This window comes from Helicoverpa armigera, chromosome 11 (assembly GCF_030705265.1).
Source record: "Helicoverpa armigera isolate CAAS_96S chromosome 11, ASM3070526v1, whole genome shotgun sequence".
Classification (NCBI taxonomy): domain Eukaryota; kingdom Metazoa; phylum Arthropoda; class Insecta; order Lepidoptera; family Noctuidae; genus Helicoverpa; species Helicoverpa armigera.
Genome location: NC_087130.1, coordinates 12,070,790 through 12,089,763, shown reverse-complemented (window position 1 = coordinate 12,089,763; position 18,974 = coordinate 12,070,790). Strand labels below are relative to the sequence as shown.

The window sequence follows — 18,974 nt, the reverse complement described above, 5'->3', positions numbered from 1 at the left end:
GCCAATCGTGTGGCAATCGTAGCAACTATCAACTTTACAGGTAACTTAAAATTATAGTTGCCTCAACTAAAGTTGCTCTGTGTATAAAACACCTCAGATTGAAATCCCTCGATCGCCAATATATCTCATCATCCCCTGCCCTATCCCAATTTTGTTTCGGGTCGGCGCAACATGTTTCTTCCTTCTATCTTTCTATACATGCTGCGCAGGGTTTTAGCGATGTTTTTCAGTTGGTGGGCCGCCTGTCTGACAGCAACTTTGGTAATGCAGGGCCCCGATTCTCCTAAGTTAATAATGTCAAAATCGAATAGAAATCGAATCGCAATATAATCGTAATAGCAGTTTAACCTTAACGGGCATTCTGCTACTAATAAAAGACCAATCGTATTCGATTGACATTTGATTGGTGTGCTATTTTGATGATTTTGGTATATACGGTAGTTTGCTGTACAATCATTTTGCAATCGTAAATCATTTGCAGACAAAATGATTCATTATTGAATGACAGAAAAGGATAAAAAGTTTATTTCAAAGAAAAATAGCGGAATGCCACATACGCTTCAATCGTAATCGAGTCGGGATTGGATCTCAGTCGAATCGAGTCGAACGTCAATCGAATGGCGCTTAAGTAAAATTAGGAGAATCGGGCCCCAGTTGTGGTGTCTTTATGTTTTCTATCTACCCTTCATCGTGGCCATTAATTCCCTTAGCCGCCTCGTACGATACCCATGAAAGAAAGATGGGGGTCCTATTCTGATCCGGGACCGTCACAAATCCTCGATATACCTACTACTATTGCATATCTATGCTGATAACAACGGGTTGATTCGCGTGAGTGGTTAAATTTATATTTTCAGAATGCTTGTGACTTAGGCACTCCGTAGAGTCAATTTAATTGTTCATTGTTCAATATACCATAAACAATATTTAAATATATAAAAAATTAGTAAATTTTTATTGCGAATGAAAATTTAAAAAATGACTTTGAAGATTTCAATTTGAAGATGACAATTTGCACATTATTGTGGGTCGGGTCGAGGGATTGCCTTAGATTAGACACAATAGACACACGTGCCTATAAAATATTTTATTACCTAGGTACCTACTCATTGTTTCAGCTTATATTTAAAAGAAGTAAGCATTCGAATATTGTGAGCCCAATAGAAAGCAGCGATGCCCTAGCAGCTAATCCATCATTATTATATGCTGATCTATCAAACAACCAGGAAGAAAAGAAAGATCCAGTTATTGAACCTGAATCAGAATCTTGTTAACATTAAATTATACTAATTTAGAAAAAAGTTGTTTTTTTCTCGGTTACAATGTTTTAAAACTTTTTCTAAAACATCTTAGAATGGCATGTATGGACTATATTATATGTATTAAACGTTACGTAGGTACACTTCATGTGGGCCTTCAATCCAGCAGATGCACCAATTGACTTGACTGGCGGTGCCGCAAGCGGCCTCGCGTTGCCGCGGGCGGAAACACCAACGAGGCGCCCGGTTGGTCTTGTTAAGTATGTAGTTAAAGTTTAAATATTTATCACTGAAAGTGCTCGCCGCGTCGCTGCCATTCCGGTGTGACTCGAGCCTTAGTACTTTTTTTTGCTTTGTCTATCTAGATCTACCTACGCAATGGTGCTATATAATCAACAATGTTGGGCAGGGCACCAAACGCCCAATGTCCCTTCGGGAAACTCCAAAAATATCTTTTGTTCTTATTACATTTAACAATTTCTAATACGCATTTGTGAAAAAATAATATGAATTCGGAAAAAAAGACAATTGCGACTTTACTGCGTATATTTTACGGTGCGCGAGTCCGACTCGCACTTGGTCGGTTTTATTTTATGTAGGTTATTTAATATGACTAAATTACATTAAATTTTAAGAAATTCACAAAAAACAACGCCACTAGTAAAGAACTTTTCTTTCTTAAATAGAAGAATGTGTCAAGTAGATAGAGACTAACTCCAGAAAATAATAACTTGACTTATAAATAAAAAACATATGCCAGAACTGCTAATTGGAACTATTTTTAACTAATTATTGTTTAACTTGGTTATGTAGTAAGGTATGTCCATGTAGTATTATAAATGGGGTTAGTCAATATGATTTTATTTCACAATTCTAACTATAAAATAATTAACGAAGTATGACGATAACTTTAGAAGCTAAAGCAAAATTCTCACTCTGTATGTTATTAAAGTCATGATTATTTAAGATTACATTTCTGTTACAATATTTTTACAATCACATTATAAATTTCGATTACCAAAAACTAACACAATTCATAGTATTTATTGTGCACATTCTGAAACCTCTGTATATATAATATATATAATGTAGATACGACACTTTGTAATAAATTTAACATGATTGACTACAGTACAGCACCCCAAATATTGTCCAGCAAACCAACGCTGCTATGGGGTGTTTCCTAAAGTAATATACATTTCATACACAATTCCACAGCTCACATTGCGCACCATTAGAAAAATAAATTATAGATGCTCCTAAACTAACACCATCCAATTTATCTTGGCATGTTTTCGCTGCACATCTGAAAGAATAATAAGTTTATTCATCATTAAGGTCCTTTTATGACTGGACTAACACAAGCCAGAAAAGAGAATGGGTGTTCCTGGGCTATCAGCACCCAGTCATGAAATTTGTTTCAAATGATAGCTCTGGTAACTAGGAATTACTTTTACTGCGTGTTATACCATGGACCATTTGGGAAAAATATATTTGCATATTACTGCACCAAAATTATATGAATCAAGTCATTCAGTGATTAGCAGCCTTTGATGTTTACCTTACTTTGAGCTTCTTAAAGCTTTTACACCCCTGTTCAAATACTATACTGTATTTACTCATACTCATACATGTAAGGCTTATTGCCAGATTTTTTATAGTACACCAGGGGATAGAACAGTAAGTATAGTAAATTAAATATATATAATGACAAAGAAGGGACTGCATTTTATAGCATTATAAAAAGTTGGTATTAAATGGAGGAGAGTGTATGGAAAACAAGCTAAATTAACTAAAGCAAAATGTGAAATAAAAAAATACAATAATAAAGCCAATTGATTTGGACACTTTAGGGACTTTGCTGTTAAATCCAAGTGACGTTACATGGAGTTTAGACTGCATTTATTAACAAAATCATCACTGGCTGATCACCCAGGGTCTGATGAGATTTTAAAAATACTTACGGCAGTTGAGCAGGAGATTGAAGAATAATTTGTCTGAGGGTTTGGAGTGCCAGGGAACATGTTCATCTGCACATGTGGCACTGGAGGGGCGGTGGGTGTGTGGCGAGCGGGGACACAGGGGCGCAGCTGCACCGCGCACCCTCCACCGCCCGCGTTGTTGGGGCTGCCCGTCGTCGACAGTCGTGAGAATGCCGCTAGTGCATCAGGGAAGTTTGGAGGTGTGGCTGGAGTATTGCAGGGTGTCATCAATTGCTGAAATACATATTTACATTTTTTTTATACTTATTCACCACAAGAAACTCAAGTCAAAATGGAATTTTCAATGATGCATATGAAACAATTAGCAACAACTCTGGAAACCATATTGATAAACATAAGCATCCAATAATATATTGTTTTTGATGTATTAAGTAAGTCTCCCAGGACATGTCTGTGTGTAACCAAGAGCCAGCTTGTTGAATTTATGAATAAGTCACACAGTACCTGACGATAATGTGGTGCAGCAATACCATTAGCACCAGCGGGAATTGCCACTTCTTGAAAAAATATTGATAATGCTGTCTGAAATAAAAATAAAATAACAACAGTTGTTACTCTTGTGAAATTATAAAGAATGAAATATCATATATGTTCTAATTTTTAATGACCAACTTGGTGTTTACGTGAAAAGGATATAACCCAAAATAGGTCAATGCAACTACAACAAAATTATCCAAATTGGATACAAAATCTATGAACACTAGTCTTAAGTATAATTTTTAGAAATATAAACAAATATATTAACACATTGATGCATACAAATCACTTTTGTTCAATTTAAATATTGTTATTGTTAACAAGATCACAAGATTACAAGTACCTATCAACCAAAAACAGGGACTGACTAGGCACTGAAACATAATAGTACCTAACAATTATTGTTATATGCATATCAAGGTTAAATTACTAGCTCCGTTATTGCGTATTATTTTGTCAATATCAATAATATGATGTTTACAGAATAAGAATAATATGGAAATAGAAACATTTAAAATATAAGTGTACTAGACATGTTTAATGATGATTAAGATCATTTTTGAATTCATGATTAAACATACAGTAACCTTTTATATAATTGTTGATAACAATGTGTCACTGCAAAAGGCTATTGTAAATCAAAATATCAAGCAGCCATTTCATGATTACATACTGTTTGTTTACATATATTATAAAATTTACCTCAAATTGCCAGTGTGCAGCTTGCAATAACTGTTTCGCTTGTTCTTGTGCACATCCTGCTGCTAGCACAAATTGATTTATCATGACTTGTTCTCGTAAAGTCGAATCCATTGTAACAAAATTCAACAAAATATAAAAAGAGGTCCTCCGAATATCCAAGAAATAACAACTGAACCAATGAAAATAGAAGCTGAGAATACGTATGTAGTCAAAGCCTGAGCGCTAGTGTGCTTCACAAATACAACAAGTGTGAAAGAGAGATTCGATTAGTTTACGTAACAATCAGCAATTTATTTTAATGTGGCTATAGACACCAATTTGTTACTTTTTTTAGGGTTACCATTATAATCAAACTATACAACGCAATATTTTTTTGTAATATTTAAAGTTTTAGACTCCAGAAACAAAGTCATCAGATTTTAATTAAAATCATGTTTTTATGTATGGTCGCGTATATGGTGGACGCTTCAGCTGGTAGCGGAAAATTATGAGTTAAAAATGCTTTTACATTATTATTTTGCGTCAAAAAGTTCATCGGATTACATTTGTATTGTAAGCCGAAGTAGAAGTAAGTTTCTAAGTTAAGCGGAGGATAACGCAAATCGCAAAGATCATATCTTCTCCATATATTCCCTCGATTATAAATGTTTCGTTTTGTTTGTAAATGTATATTTACATATTTCAATATTTCCGTTTAAGGGGGTACTCAGTGCTCCATACTGCACCAGTGGTTTTTTTCCTTATATCATATACACGCTAGTCTCTCTAGTCTCTCTAATCGCCTTAAATATTTAATCATGGCTGGTAACATTGAATGTCAAGTCAGTCAAGTCAGTCGCCAAATCAGATCAGTTTGATTGATCAGTAAAAATTGTTGAACTGCTAGCTGGCAAGAACTGTTTTGCAGATATTAAGTATTGATTTTCTCGTATTGTTTATATAATGGAACCAAATCCTGTAATTATTGCTGCTACAGCTAAACAAACGGCATCTGTAAGTAAAATAGTTATTTTAATAGCCAACAAAATAGTGTACATTGTTTTACTAATACTCATCGGTTAATTTCAGCTTATATTTCTTCATGGTCTGGGTGACACTGGGTTAGTACTTCTGTTTTTAATTGTACCATTTTATTTTTACTTATAAAGTAAAAAATCCCGTATATCTAATTTTATGATAAACTCTATTACAGCCATGGGTGGGCAAATACTATCGCGGCTCTCCGTGGGCCCCACATAAAAGTAATATGTCCGACAGCTGCAACTATGCCAGTGACGTTAAATGCGGGTTTCCGTATGCCGTCATGGTTTGATTTACGGACTCTGGATGCTACTGCTCCTGAAGATGAAGAGGGTATATTGAGAGCTACTGACCTTGTTCACCGTCTCATTGCCAATGAAATTAAAGTAAGTAGATAATGAAGTGTGTGAGAAATTCGAAGTGGTTCAGTGATTTGAGGTGAATAATGTCATGCGCCATAATATGCCCTTGTCAGGGTTGTGTTTAAAGAGATGATTAAATAACACTTTATAACTTTGGTGTCAAGTATTCTGCAGGACAGTCTGAATTGTTGCAGTATTAGCAGCTCTTAAGAACGATCATGTTATTATCTGTGGGTTCTAACTTGCAGGCTGGAATACTTCCTAATAGAATACTGTTGGGTGGATTTTCTCAAGGAGGAGCTTTGGCTCTTCATGCTGGTTTGACATATCCAGAACCTCTTGCTGGAGTAATGTCCTTGTCCTGCTGGTTACCCAGACATGCCCACTTTCCTGATGCAGTGAAGGTTCCTGCAGAAATGCTGGTAAGTTCAGTGGCCATACAATGTTATTTATTCAAAATGATTTTAATTTGGTGAATTATCAGGATGAGTATTTGGGCAGTAGGATGAGAAAAGTACTTCAGGTTTTATGAGCAGTGTTCGGTATTATTTTTATTTTAGTTTGTTAAAGAAGTTCCTCTTCAAATGATTTTCCTCAAGCTACCTCTTTAATTTACATTTAGTAAAAAAAATATATACAAATTATTTACAGCAGCTAATTACTGAAAAGGGGTAACAATTAGTGATCTCTTAAGTTTGTGTTAGGTTAATGCTGTATAGGGCACGCCACCATCGTGGAGGGCACGCCACCATCGTGGCAGTAAGTCCCCTCTTTGAGGAGTGGCTCGGGAGGAGTCACGGCGCCCTCACGTACCGCATGACGCAGGTCCTCACCGGACACGGTTGTTTCGGGAGGTACCTGCACTGAATCGATCGTGAGGAGGCGCCCGGTGTCACCATTGTGCGGACAGCCCCGAGGACACGGTGGACCACACAGTCCAGGTGTGCCCCGCATGGGAACGGCACCGCCGGGTCCTCGTCGAGGCTTTGGGCGGCGGCGACCTCTCGCGTCCGGCCCTGGTTCAGGGAATGGGATGCCGTCGCCTCCTTCTGCGAAGCGGTCATGCTCGAGAAGGAGGAGGCGGAACGCCGGAGAGTACGCACCTCTCATCCCGGCCGCCGCGCTGGACCAGGTAGACACCATGGGCGCCGGGTGTCGCGTGATGACTCCCGGCCACAGTAGGCGTGGGTCTGTGGGCGGTGAGTTCGGGTGGCTCATCGTCCCTCTGTCTGCTTAGACGACAGACCCGTGTCGACGGCGCGCGTTGTTCCACGCGCTCCTCAAAGAGATGTCAGCAACCCCAGCGGCGCCCAGCAGGTCCAAGGCCTGCCTGGGCTGCGGGTTGTTCGAAAGAGATACCGCGACCCTGGTACATAAAAGGCCTATGACGGAACACGACGGTTTTTAGTCAGTAAGAGTCTGACACTCCCTCACCGCTGCTAACCCACAGCGGGAGGGGTCATTTGATGATTTTTGACGTCGTAAAAAAAAAATGCTGTATTTTTGGCACGTTTTGGTTGTATTCAAGAATATGCATATAAATTAATTGCATATTCGCCCGATGAACTTGATGTGATAACATGCCTTGTCAATGAATAACAGGAAAATTAAAACTGATTCTGAGAAGATAAATATCTATATACAATATAGATGTTACAAAAGCCATATATACATATATCATCTAAGTTTAAGAGCCTTTTTGTATCAGTTCAGTAGCCAATTTGAAAAATTATTTCACTTTTGGTAAGCGACACTATCCGAGAATTACATAGGCTATATTTATCTGGGTACGAGAAGTAGTAGCTAATGTAAAATATAAAGTTATTTATGCAGTTTTCATAACGTGCATATACGACAGCCAATACATGACCAGAAATTGTGAAGTGTTCACATAAAGATATACCAGTAGGTATAGACGCTAGACAGTCTTTAATTAATAGTAGCAAACGTAATTATAATATTAGGTACCTACATAATTTAAATACTATGTATTATGTAATATAACACGCACTTTTGCTTTCTTCAAGGAGAATGGGCAGATTTGTATAGTTTAGCCCTACCCTATAAATGAAATAATTTAAGAGGTGTATTTTGACAGATAAACGAGGCATAAAAGGAGAATGCCCAAAAGCCATCTAGCAGTGTTCACATTGCAGAACTAAAACAATTCATAAAAATTGTCTTGTTTTTACAAGTTTTCCACTTTGGGAACTTTGTTTTCGTACCCGGAATATTTTCACAATAAATTACAAAAGATTGTGTTCAGTAGATCATCAGTTGCTGGTAGTATAAAGTCGTTATTGGCTATAGTATATTATTTTTAACTCGCATTTCCACCATTTACATTTTTAAACGTAAAAATCCCATAAAAGACGGTTTGCTCTCAGCATCACTAACTTAAAATTGGTCTTATCGCAGCCCAAAATTCGCGCCTCAAAATTGAGTTTACAATACAACGGTTAATAATAAAATACCGAAACTCTTATCATTGCCGTACAAACCTCTTTAAGATATTTTACCCGAATCGTCCAAAGTTATAAGACATCAATACAAAGCAATACTGTTTACGCCTTCGTGGACGTTATACAATACAGTACCTATGTGAGGCCATTCTAGTTGCTTTCTCAGCGCTTTAATCCGAATTATACAAAAATGCAAGAGACATTTTTGTAAACAATTTTATGAGGTAACAATTTTAATAATGACCTGTATTGACCTCTCGAAAAACTGTTCGTGACCTTTTCTCCCTTGCAATTTTTTTTCCGGTACAAATGGTACGCTATCAATGTCGATTTTTCTCAACTTCATAATAACACTAAACAACAGTAAACAAGTTGTACATAAAAATTAAGCTCACTAGGATTTTCTTCTCAGATTGGGGTTTATAATGCCTAAAATGACTGGACTAAAAGCCATACTTATCTATCTACTGATTTATTGTTAAAAGCTACGACTACGACACGTAGGTCATTTTGCCGATTGTCCTTTGTTTTGATGAATGATTCAACAACTAATTATAATATTGAATAATACTCACTTTTATTCAGCCTTGTCAATGTAAAATGTAAAATATCAATGAACTTTAAAAGAGATCGTAAATGTTGCCAAAAAACGTAAACAATTATTGAGCATTTTTATTTGACTGCGTCATACAAAGGGGAGAAATGTGTTCATTAACGAATAGCACTGTTTTATAAAAAGCTTGTGTGTTAGTGATGTCCCATACGTAAATCATTCATTATTATTATGTAATCATCATGCATGGACAGCATAATGCTAATAAAAATGGAAATGCCGTAAAACATATCTGTAGTGAACAATTCTTTAACACACACATGTCATTATTTCGATATTTTTACGCCTTATGTTTTAATATACCTTACTTATCAGACAAAAATAGTGAAGATCACCAAAATTTTAATCGCATTTTAATGTAAAATTGTAAAGAAATTTTTCAGTATTTGTTGTTAAAGCGGCAATAGAAATAGGTACCGAGGTACATCATCTGTAAAAATTTCAACCGTCTAGCTATCACGGTTCATAAGATACAGCCTGGTGACAGATGCAGACGGACTAACCGATGGACAGCGAAGTCTTCGTGATAGGGTTCCGGTTTACCCTAGGGTAGGGAATCCTAAAAAGTTATTTTCATCCCGACTAGGTAGTTACAACATATAAAAATAAAACAGCCAGCTTGAGTAAACAGTGCAATCAAGATCTCTCCAGCTATAAAAGTGCTACTTACAATACCAATTAGGGAGATATTACTGTCGGACTTTTAAGATCGTCTGATTTTGCGGAACTGTCAATTATGTAAATAATCCCTATAGCGAAAAATCACTATAATGAATGCTTGCTTTAGTCTGCATAGTAAATTAGGTTTTATTGTATTTCTTTCGACAACTGGCTAGAATAATATGTTAAATGATCATTGTAGTCTGTTGATATACATTTATCAATATGTATTATTGATATTATCAGAAGGACCAGGTTAATCAACTGGACGTCCTGCATTTCTAATGTAATTTTACCAGCTGCATTAAATTACGATAACACTTGTATATTACGATAGGGAGGCACGTATCGTCACTATCACTAGGTACATAGTATAATACAATGTCGCTTTTTCTGTCCCTATGTCCCCGCGGTGTCTCTTTGTACGCTTAAATCCTCAAAATTACGCAAAGGATTTTCATGCCTCTTTTATTAAAGAGGAAGGTTTATATGTAAAATAACATACATTAAATAGTGGGTAAATACTGTTATCCCGTGTGAAGCATGAACGGGTCGCTAGTTAAAACAATGTGTAATGGTTACCTGGTCGGACCCGAAATGATAATACAGGATAATTAGATAATGCCTGACAAAATAAAAGGATTGTTAATAGACAGATGTGCGCGCGGTATCCAACTCAATCCTTGAACCTAAAAGTAACATACATGCTAGGGTAAATTTGAAAAAAAAAGTATTTAAAGTAGGATGTAACCCAGTTTTACATACAAACAGGGTGCAAAGGTACTAACTTAACTATTAATCTGCATATAAATGTTTGTTTCAGATATTTCAAGCTCACGGTGACTGTGACCCAGTCGTTCCATTCAAATGGGGACAAATGACAGCTTCATTCCTCAAGACATTTATGAAGAATGTTGACTTCACAACATACCAAGGATTGACACATAGTTCTTCAGAAGCAGAACTTAAAGATATGAGAGCATTTATAGCAAAAACTCTGGGTTAAAGAAATTTTTGGGATCCTTATAAAAGTACAGAAATTATTTATGATCCCCGTCATGTTAAAATAGGTACATAACATAACTGTTAGTAACTTAATACTTGGAACCTTGGCTGTAAATCCGTCATTTTACTATCTTATTCCATTCCATTTGATAGAATCATGGGCAGTTTTCTGTGGAATTTGGGTTGTAATTCCAACAGACCTGAAATTAGTGTAAGGAGTTGCGCCTAGCTATCATTTAAACATGATGTAAGTGTATCTAATAGCAACTGGGTTTGCCTACTGTCTTTGTGTCCCATTACCTAACCTCTTCTAGTAGACGTAATACATAATCATTACAACCTCTCATGTATTATAGATGTCAGATAGATATCGTAATCGGGTTCGTGTTCAATACGATGTTTTCGATGCGATTCCCAAGACAAACTTGGAAAGTTTTCATTGCTTTAGAAGGCACAATAAACCGAAGGTGGGGGCGCGTTAACATAGGTATCACGACATCGTTGTGGTGGGTGGATCTCTACATCCCAACCACGATATGCATGAGAGCAACAATAAATAGGCCGATGATGTGTTAAATTAGTTTAGAAGCTTAATTTCCTGATAATAAATAAAAGTATCTAACACACTCAGTGAGAAACAACGTTATTATGTTTTAATAATTAGCGTCCAGATATGTAGTAGCGAGCAGGCGAAGCATCATAAATAAATACTGCCTAGCCTATAGAATATATAGAGACAAACCACTGAAACTCGAGTAAAATTATAAATTTACTAGATGTGGCATACAAACCAAAACAGAAACACCATACTAATCATTTTTTTTTCTATTATTCCATTAGTTTTGTGTTTGCATACATACAGTTCTTTGTTAGGTAGGTAGATATTTTTTTTATTGTTTTTTATTATATTTTATTGTTCACGTCAAACTAAAATAGAGTTATTTACTGAACAAAGTTTATGTTCTTTTTATTTATCTGTATTTTTGTTCATTATTATGTAAATACCCTCAAAATAAATTTCCTGTCATTCCCTAACTATTCTAGGTTGAATCATAGGCCAGTCTTATAGTAAAATTACTTTTAAGATTTCGCGGCAAAATAAAAATCTAATTAGGTATTTTGCAAGTTGAGGAACTTTCAGGATTTAATGAAGTAACTGCACATGCTGTTGCAGATTAGAGCTTTGTCCATATAATAGTCGATTTTTTTTAACAAAGGAGTATTGAGTGTATATCTCGCACATTTCCGGTATTGACGAGAGTGAGATGGGTCGGTCGGGGCTGGGTCAGTCAACACGTATTCTTAATTTGAAATTGTTAAGGACACATTCATATTGACTATTTATTGTAGAGATTTTTAGCAACACCTATTGAACATTCATTAAATAATTGCAACTTCCAAACAGCTACCAACTAACGTATTTACATAAACAACCTCATCCTCCGAGACCTTTTCCCAACTAAGTTGGTGTCGGCTTCCAGTCTAACCGGATGTAGCTGAGTACCAGTGCTTTACAAGCAGCGACTGCCCTAACTGACCCCCTCAACCCATTTACACAGGCAACCCAATATCCCTTGGTTAAAGTGGTGTCAGACTTACTGGCTTCTGACTACCCGTAACGACTGCCAAGGATGTTCAATGACAGCCGGGACCTACAGTTTAACGTGCCATCCGAAACACAGTCATTGGTGTCTAGTTAAACTTAGATAGTACGTACAAACTTAGAAAAGTTGCATTGGTACTTGCCTGACCTGGAATCGAACCTGCGCCCTCATCCTCGAGAGGTTGGTTCTTGTGGAACGGACTTTGTTGTTTCTATAAAAACACCCAGAAACCCGGTGAAAATCTGCAGCAACCCTCGTTTTTAAAAAAGACAGAGTATAGTACTTACGTTAGTAGTAGTACCAGCATAGAAGCATTAGATATGAAACATTATTTTAATGATATTTCGATTTGGCGAGATTCGGCGAATTATTGTACATATCCATTGGCAATTCGTGATATTGATTTTCGTTGAAACATGGTTTTAACGAAACCTGTTTGTAAATAATGGTACCAACCAAAGATTGTCCAAAAGGTAACACGGTTTTACTATCGCATTAATAAAAAAGAAAATTCTGTTGGATCTACAACTAGTTTTCCCGACACTCATTGCTGCTTGTAGGTATTTAAGGATAATATATAAAAGATGATACATAGTTAGGTGCAGGTCTACACATCATATATGGCGTAGCGTAAATACCAACTCTTTGTAGTCCAATTACGCGGTTTTATCACGATGATTTTGTTCTCGTCGCTCACACTACTTGATTTGAGCATCAGGACCGATAATTCTACCCACTAACGGTACACAAGCCAGAGATAACCATATGACCGCGCTCTTTGCACCCTATGGCAGCATAACACTCAATGGGCACCCTAATGGTGCGTCCTTTGTGAGCGATCCGGATGCCAATGCGAAGCGGCGCAGCGAGGCGCGACAACAACAAACAGTCGATTTCTTTTGAAGCGGCCGACGACGCTGACGTGGCGCAGGGGCCCGAATTGAATAGAAATTGAATTGCAAGAGCAGTTATAAACTTAGCGGGCATTCTGCTACTAATATACGAACAATCATATTGCAATCGTAAATCATTAGCAAGACAAACGATTCATTATTGAATGACAGAAAGATAAAACGTTTATTTCAAAGTAATCGCGGAATGCCACATACGCTTCAATCGTAATCGAGTCGTGATTGGATCTCAGTCGGATGTGAATCGTACGTCGCTTAAGTATAGCAGAATCGTGCCCCAGTACTGCGCGGTGCAGCACACATTCGACATTTTGCTTCGAATAGCTTCACATTCGCATTGATTCGTTCAAGAAGGACGCACTCTTACAGCCAGTTTCTTCATCAAAGTAAAAGCCAAAGTAATGTCATAAAGTAACGGTCAAATTCGTTTTTCAAGGCTGAGTAGCAGCAAAACTAATAGAAAAACTAATTTGACCGTTACTTTTACTTCAAGACATTACTTTGGCTTATACTACTTATACTGATTAAGACACTGGCTGTTAGACTTCATTTGTAAGAATTAATATCTTCAAAAATGACGTTTTAAAACGGCCATTAAATAAAAGAAGAGATTATTTTCGTATGTTTACTTCACTTACAGTCAGTTTCTTCATCAAAAGTAAAGGCCAAAGTAATGTCTTGAAGTAAAAGTAACGGTCAAATTCGTTTTTCACGATTTTATCTACTTATTAGTTTTGCTGTTACTTTAGTATTGAAAAACGAATTTGACCGTTACTTTTACTTTATGACATTACTTTGGTTTTACTTTTGATGAAGAAACTGGCTGACAATGTCATAGTCAAATTTTTCAATCGATAATGGGAGTATCCTATGGTATGATGGGTATGATATGCACGCTTATCTAATTGATATGTACTAAGGTTTTATTCTTGTATAAAAATATATCTAAACAAAAACTTACTTATTATTTTGGCGTATTCAAAAAATCTAGCCATATAAAATGTGTAATACTGTACATACGTAGATATTATTCTTGTAAAGTTAGGAGGAACCCCAATAAAGTTTTCTTGAAAACATTCTTTGGTATTATTAGTTATGGCGAAGATATTCTATGAAATGAAGTCGTGTCCAGTATAATTATTGTTTCAATTGTTAGTATAATTAAATCGATAATTCTACCTGTAAATCTTATGGAGAACGCATATTTGTCAGGTTCGACCGCGGCAAAGATCGAAATCGTACGAATCCTCGCAAGCTCGTGCGCGGCGAAGCATCCACATCTAGAAGAATAATAGAATAACAGAAACGATCTGAGATTTAGGATCGCACATGATAGGATTCTTATGTGATTTACATAATGATTGCATTCTCTTTGTAATATGAGTCCAAAAACGAACATGTTTCGGGGGGGGCCTGCGTGTATCAATCGCAAATGTCAACAACAAAACCCGCGATATTTTGAAAAATGATTTTAATAATCTGTAAAAAATTAAGAGACGCTTCAAATACCGATATCGCTGTTGAGGAAATACATTAATAGTGCAAGGCCTCCTTAGATTTCGAATCCTTCGCCGCGGTCGATTCTAACAGATTTGCGTTCACCATTAAATTGGCCTAAATAAAATTCTAATATGAGAAGAAATGGCAAGTGTTAAACAGATTTGTGTATTGAGGGTTCTGTACTTTAAAAGGACAAATATACCTATAAAATAAAACCCAAATATTGTGTTTTTGTTTAAAATTACATGTAGGTATGTACCCACATTTTCAAAATAAAATTCTATTCTTTTCTACAAGTACCACCAACAACCTGACAACCAGTCTCGCCAAGGAGTATCAGATTCCGCGCCGGTAACTGGGTCGAGGAGGTCAGATAGGCTCTAGCTCCATGTAAGGCAGTGCGCTGCATCCGGTAAGACCCCAAAATAGTTGGGAAAACGGTATCCAGACTGTTTAATTTGTAAATTGTGTAAGCAGTTGCAACATTTTCCAGTTATAACTGCAAAGAACGGAACAAACAGAAGTACAAAAATCCCCAATTTCTATTTTTTATTTTTGTTGGTAACAAAACGTTTCGTTATGCGACCTGAAAATTGTAAGACGTTGATAAGATGTTCTATTCCTTGCATTCACGTTACCTAAGAGAACCTCCCATTAAAAACAAAAATGTTACCAGGTTAAAAGCTTGGGAAAATTCCCAGTGTACGAAAGAACAACATCGACATGGGTTACAATAATATTAGAAATATGACATTCTTGCAAGTAAAATCTTTTCGGGGCAGTTTGTAAGCTAAAATTCCTTTTGTTGTTTCTTTAATTGTTTTTTAGCAGTTATACTCATGTATTATAGTTAGATATTAAAAAATAAATATTTCATTGATATTTGTTATTGCTCCCCATTATACGAGCCTCAGTCATATACATAATATAGTAAACAGGACTGCGCACCTATACCCAAAAACGAGCCGAGTGAAACAGTTAGTACGGAGGCCGTCTGTCCCTTTCTAATAGAGTGACCATAAGATTAAGCTATGTGAGACAAATCCGAATTTGCTGAGATTATTTAACACAGATGGACATTGAAGTTTTAACTTACGCAGTTTGTTACCTATAGGCTTTTAATAATTAGCGGGAATTAGCAGTATAACAGCAGGAAGATTCGAAGTGAACACTAATTTTTTGTATTTTTTTCTTCACATATAGGCTGTTGAGCCATTTATGTCCCCTTTCTTCATTTTTGGAAAGCTATAACAATAGTACAACAGTTTTAGAATCCATCACACATATTTTGTCTCATTACAAGAATTAAACACCCTAGTTGTTTGATTTACGAAAATGTTATTATTAGCTTACCTGTGGAACGATATATTGCTTTCACTTTTCACCATTTAAAAAAATATAAACAAAATTTTAAATGCTGATTACGCGCCAAGAATGTTCAGGGTTACCGCTAGAAAATATAAAAAAGCAAAATAAAATGTATGTTATGTTTTAAGAATAAATACGAATAAATTAATGCGATTGTTATTAATTTGTTGACTTCATCATCATCATCAGCCTATCGCAGTCCACCGCTGGACATAGTGTCTGCAGGTGCAATTGTTGACTTACAATTGTTAAAATAAGATGAAGACAAAACTGTTGATCATAAATTTTTATGCTGGCAAGGTGTTAGAACGAGACACACGTCCTCCGTTTTAACTATCCCTCTCGGCTCGGATTTGCCTCTGTATATTATGCAACCAATTTAGTACCTTATTGCGTTGGAATAGAGTTCATTTTCGTAAATACACATTTTGAGAGTGCGCAATCTTGTTCAGTATATTACATCTATGGCCTCAGTACATAGACAGTGATTACTTAAGTTATTTTAGACTATCTTATAGTTATGGACTATCTTCATTTTGCCATATTTTTGCCAAGAATTCTTTGACAACATTTGACATTGTCATCCTATGATTTCATCTGACGTTGACGTTTAGTTTTTGTCAAATGTTGTTGTTGTTGATACGAAGCAGAAGCACATGTTTGTTCGCTCGCTTGCCAAGTTTAATAGTCTATTTCAAATTTTAGGAACTGAATAAGGATGAGTAAAATTATTTCACATCCTGCTACTACATCGAGGAAGAGACGAGCTCAAAATGAATTGGAAAAAGGTAAATCGTAATTTAATGCTCCGTTCTAAAACTCTATAACATTCAAATCAACATAAGACAAATTTAATACTTAATGTTCATATTATATTAGAAACTATTTGTTTTGCTTGTGAATCTACTCTAGATTTTACCCAACTGCCAAGATGGGTTATGCTTTTATACGCCTTATGCTTGTAGAAACCCCATTAAAATCTGTACTATCTGTTAATAAAAGGAATCCTATATTGGTCATTACCACATTGATATTAGTGGATTTGGAGATTCTTTTATTTTTAATGAGTTGTTTAATATGCAATTTAAATGGTGCTGATGAATGATAAAATAACCTATAAAATATAACACTTGCATTTTGCAGCATCTGCAGACAGTGAACAAACCAATAAAACAGACAAGGAATTAAAGAAAAAAGAAACAATGTCCAAATTTTCGATTGAAGGCAAATGGTGAGAATGCTTCTTTGTCAATTGGAAGCAGTGAAAGAGTTCCGTTAACGCTTACGGACATTCAATATTTGTTGTTACACTCACTGCTGGGAAATCTTAATCTAACTGATTCACCGCGTTGGTATGTTCTGGACAGGTGTGAGGGAATAAAGAAAACAGCTTGTTTAATTTTGGAAGGCATATCTATAGAACACTGGAATACATACTGCAGTGAATATGAAAACACAAAAAATATATTTAATGATTTGGTTGAAGTTTTAACTCCATCCATTTACGGAGGTTCACTTGTCCAAGAACTTGCTCTAGTACCATTATCAGAGTCTGAAAAGGATACTATCATTCAAAAATATGGGAGCATGAACTTAGCACTTGAAGCCAGGAAAGATCTAAACATAATGATGAAGGCTGTGTTTCCTATTGGTGAGGAAAAACAAATGAAGTTGTTTCAACAACGGAAGACAAATTTCCTAGAACCCAACTAGTCTTATCAGCTTGGCAGTTGATAGAGGAAAACTATCCATTACCTTTGAAGGGAAAATTAAGTGATGCATATGCAGACTATGTACTCACTAAAGATGAATATGCACCAGTTACTGCATCATCACCATTGTTTGGCATTGACTGTGAAATGTGCTTAACCAATGCAGGTTCAGAACTGACTAGGATCTCAGTGGTAAATGAAAAGCATGAATTAGTGTATGAATCATTAGTGAAGCCTTATAATAGTATAACAGATTATTTAACCAGGTTTTCAGGTATTACAAAATCATTATTAAGCAATGTTACTAAACGTCTCCAAGATGTCCAGAATGATTTAAGAGGGATATTACCTCCTGATGCTATTTTAGTGGGCCAGTCACTAAACACAGACATGCATGCCTTAAAAATGATGCATCCATATATTATTGATACAAGTTTACTGTATAATTTTGCTGGTGAAAGAAATCGAAAACCTAAACTCAAAACTTTGGCAAGAGAGTTCTTACAAGAAAATATTCAAATGGGTAAGGATGGTCACTGTTCCACTGAAGATTCTTTAGCAGCATTAAAATTAGTACAGTTAAAACTTAGTAAAAGCCTGGAATTTGGAGATGCTGTGCATACAAATAGAGAGAAATTTAAAGAGAATATTATAAGAATGGTAAAAACACCACAGTATGCCTTGTCCATATTTAATCATATGCTGGAACAGAAGAAATCATCTGTTATAATAGGCTGTGATGATATAACTGGTGACTATCACACATACTTAACCCAAGCAAAGGAAAGCATGTCTGCTCATCTAAAAAAGGGTAATCCTAAGAAGATTAAACTGGCGACTGTTGACAGTGTGGATGAAGTAATTTCATCTTTCACTGAATCTGCAAAGGATTATAACTTGACAATGGCTCATTTGAAACTTAATTTTGGTGCTGATGAGAATAGAGAAGCCATGAAGAAAATTGACATGTGGATTAAAACAATTTGGGATAGTCTTGTGTCATCCTCTTTGTGTGTTATTGTGTTTGGTGGGACTACAAACAGCAATGGACTGGCATTAGTGAAAGTGAAAAACACATAATTTATTTTGTTGCATGTAAATAGCTTTAAGTTTTAAAAGATAAAAGTATTTACCAAATCCTTATATTTTTATTTGTCTTGTCTTTGTCCATTCAGTGCATCCACTGAGTGGAAAACCTCAGTAGAAACATGGTAGAAAGAAACGCATGGTAAAACATTTCAAACCCTCAATTGAAAACGTAATTTTGATGCCCATGTTTAGCCTGCTGCCGGGATTTTTATTTTTCTAGTGTAAAA

General features: G+C 35.9%; 3 protein-coding genes across 3 annotated transcripts; 2 read left to right on the top strand and 1 right to left on the bottom strand.

Annotated features, from left to right (window-relative positions):
• Positions 1-1,787: 1,787 nt before the first annotated feature.
• Positions 1,788-4,709, bottom strand: LOC135117473 (UBA-like domain-containing protein 1). The gene is made up of 4 exons (XM_064036792.1): positions 4,442-4,709; positions 3,707-3,784; positions 3,224-3,475; positions 1,788-2,565 (listed from the first exon to the last, which is right to left on the bottom strand). The coding sequence occupies exons 1-4, from the start codon at positions 4,550-4,552 to the stop codon at positions 2,539-2,541; spliced, it is 468 nt and encodes a 155-aa protein (XP_063892862.1). The 5' UTR covers positions 4,553-4,709; the 3' UTR covers positions 1,788-2,538.
• A 556-nt stretch (positions 4,710-5,265) lies between these two features.
• LOC110370106 (acyl-protein thioesterase 1) lies at positions 5,266-13,421 on the top strand. Its single transcript, XM_021325837.3, has 5 exons — positions 5,266-5,434; positions 5,510-5,541; positions 5,634-5,847; positions 6,072-6,245; positions 10,382-13,421. Exons 1-5 carry the CDS (start codon positions 5,384-5,386, stop codon positions 10,562-10,564), a joined length of 654 nt encoding a protein of 217 aa, XP_021181512.1. The 5' UTR covers positions 5,266-5,383; the 3' UTR covers positions 10,565-13,421.
• Positions 13,422-16,664: 3,243 nt separating this feature from the next.
• LOC135117551 (RNA exonuclease 5-like) lies at positions 16,665-18,770 on the top strand. Its single transcript, XM_064036960.1, is given in 3 exon segments — positions 16,665-16,741; positions 17,137-17,615; positions 17,618-18,770. Coding segments are annotated over 3 exon segments (1,677 nt in total). The 3' UTR covers positions 18,739-18,770.
• The last annotated feature ends 204 nt before the right edge of the window (positions 18,771-18,974 follow it).

Coding starts and splice junctions, on each gene's coding strand:
- LOC135117473 (XM_064036792.1), bottom strand. CDS start 4,552: ATGGATTCGACTTTACGAGAACAAGTCATGATAAATCAATTTGTGCTA. Junction 3,785..4,441: donor CTGCACACTGGCAATTTGAG/GTAAATTTTATA, acceptor TTTTTATTTCAG/ACAGCATTATCAATATTTTT. Junction 2,566..3,223: donor CAATCTCCTGCTCAACTGCC/GTAAGTATTTTT, acceptor TTATTCTTTCAG/ATGTGCAGCGAAAACATGCC.
- LOC110370106 (XM_021325837.3), top strand. CDS start 5,384: ATGGAACCAAATCCTGTAATTATTGCTGCTACAGCTAAACAAACGGCA. Junction 5,848..6,071: donor TCATTGCCAATGAAATTAAA/GTAAGTAGATAA, acceptor TCTAACTTGCAG/GCTGGAATACTTCCTAATAG. Junction 6,246..10,381: donor AGGTTCCTGCAGAAATGCTG/GTAAGTTCAGTG, acceptor TGTTTGTTTCAG/ATATTTCAAGCTCACGGTGA.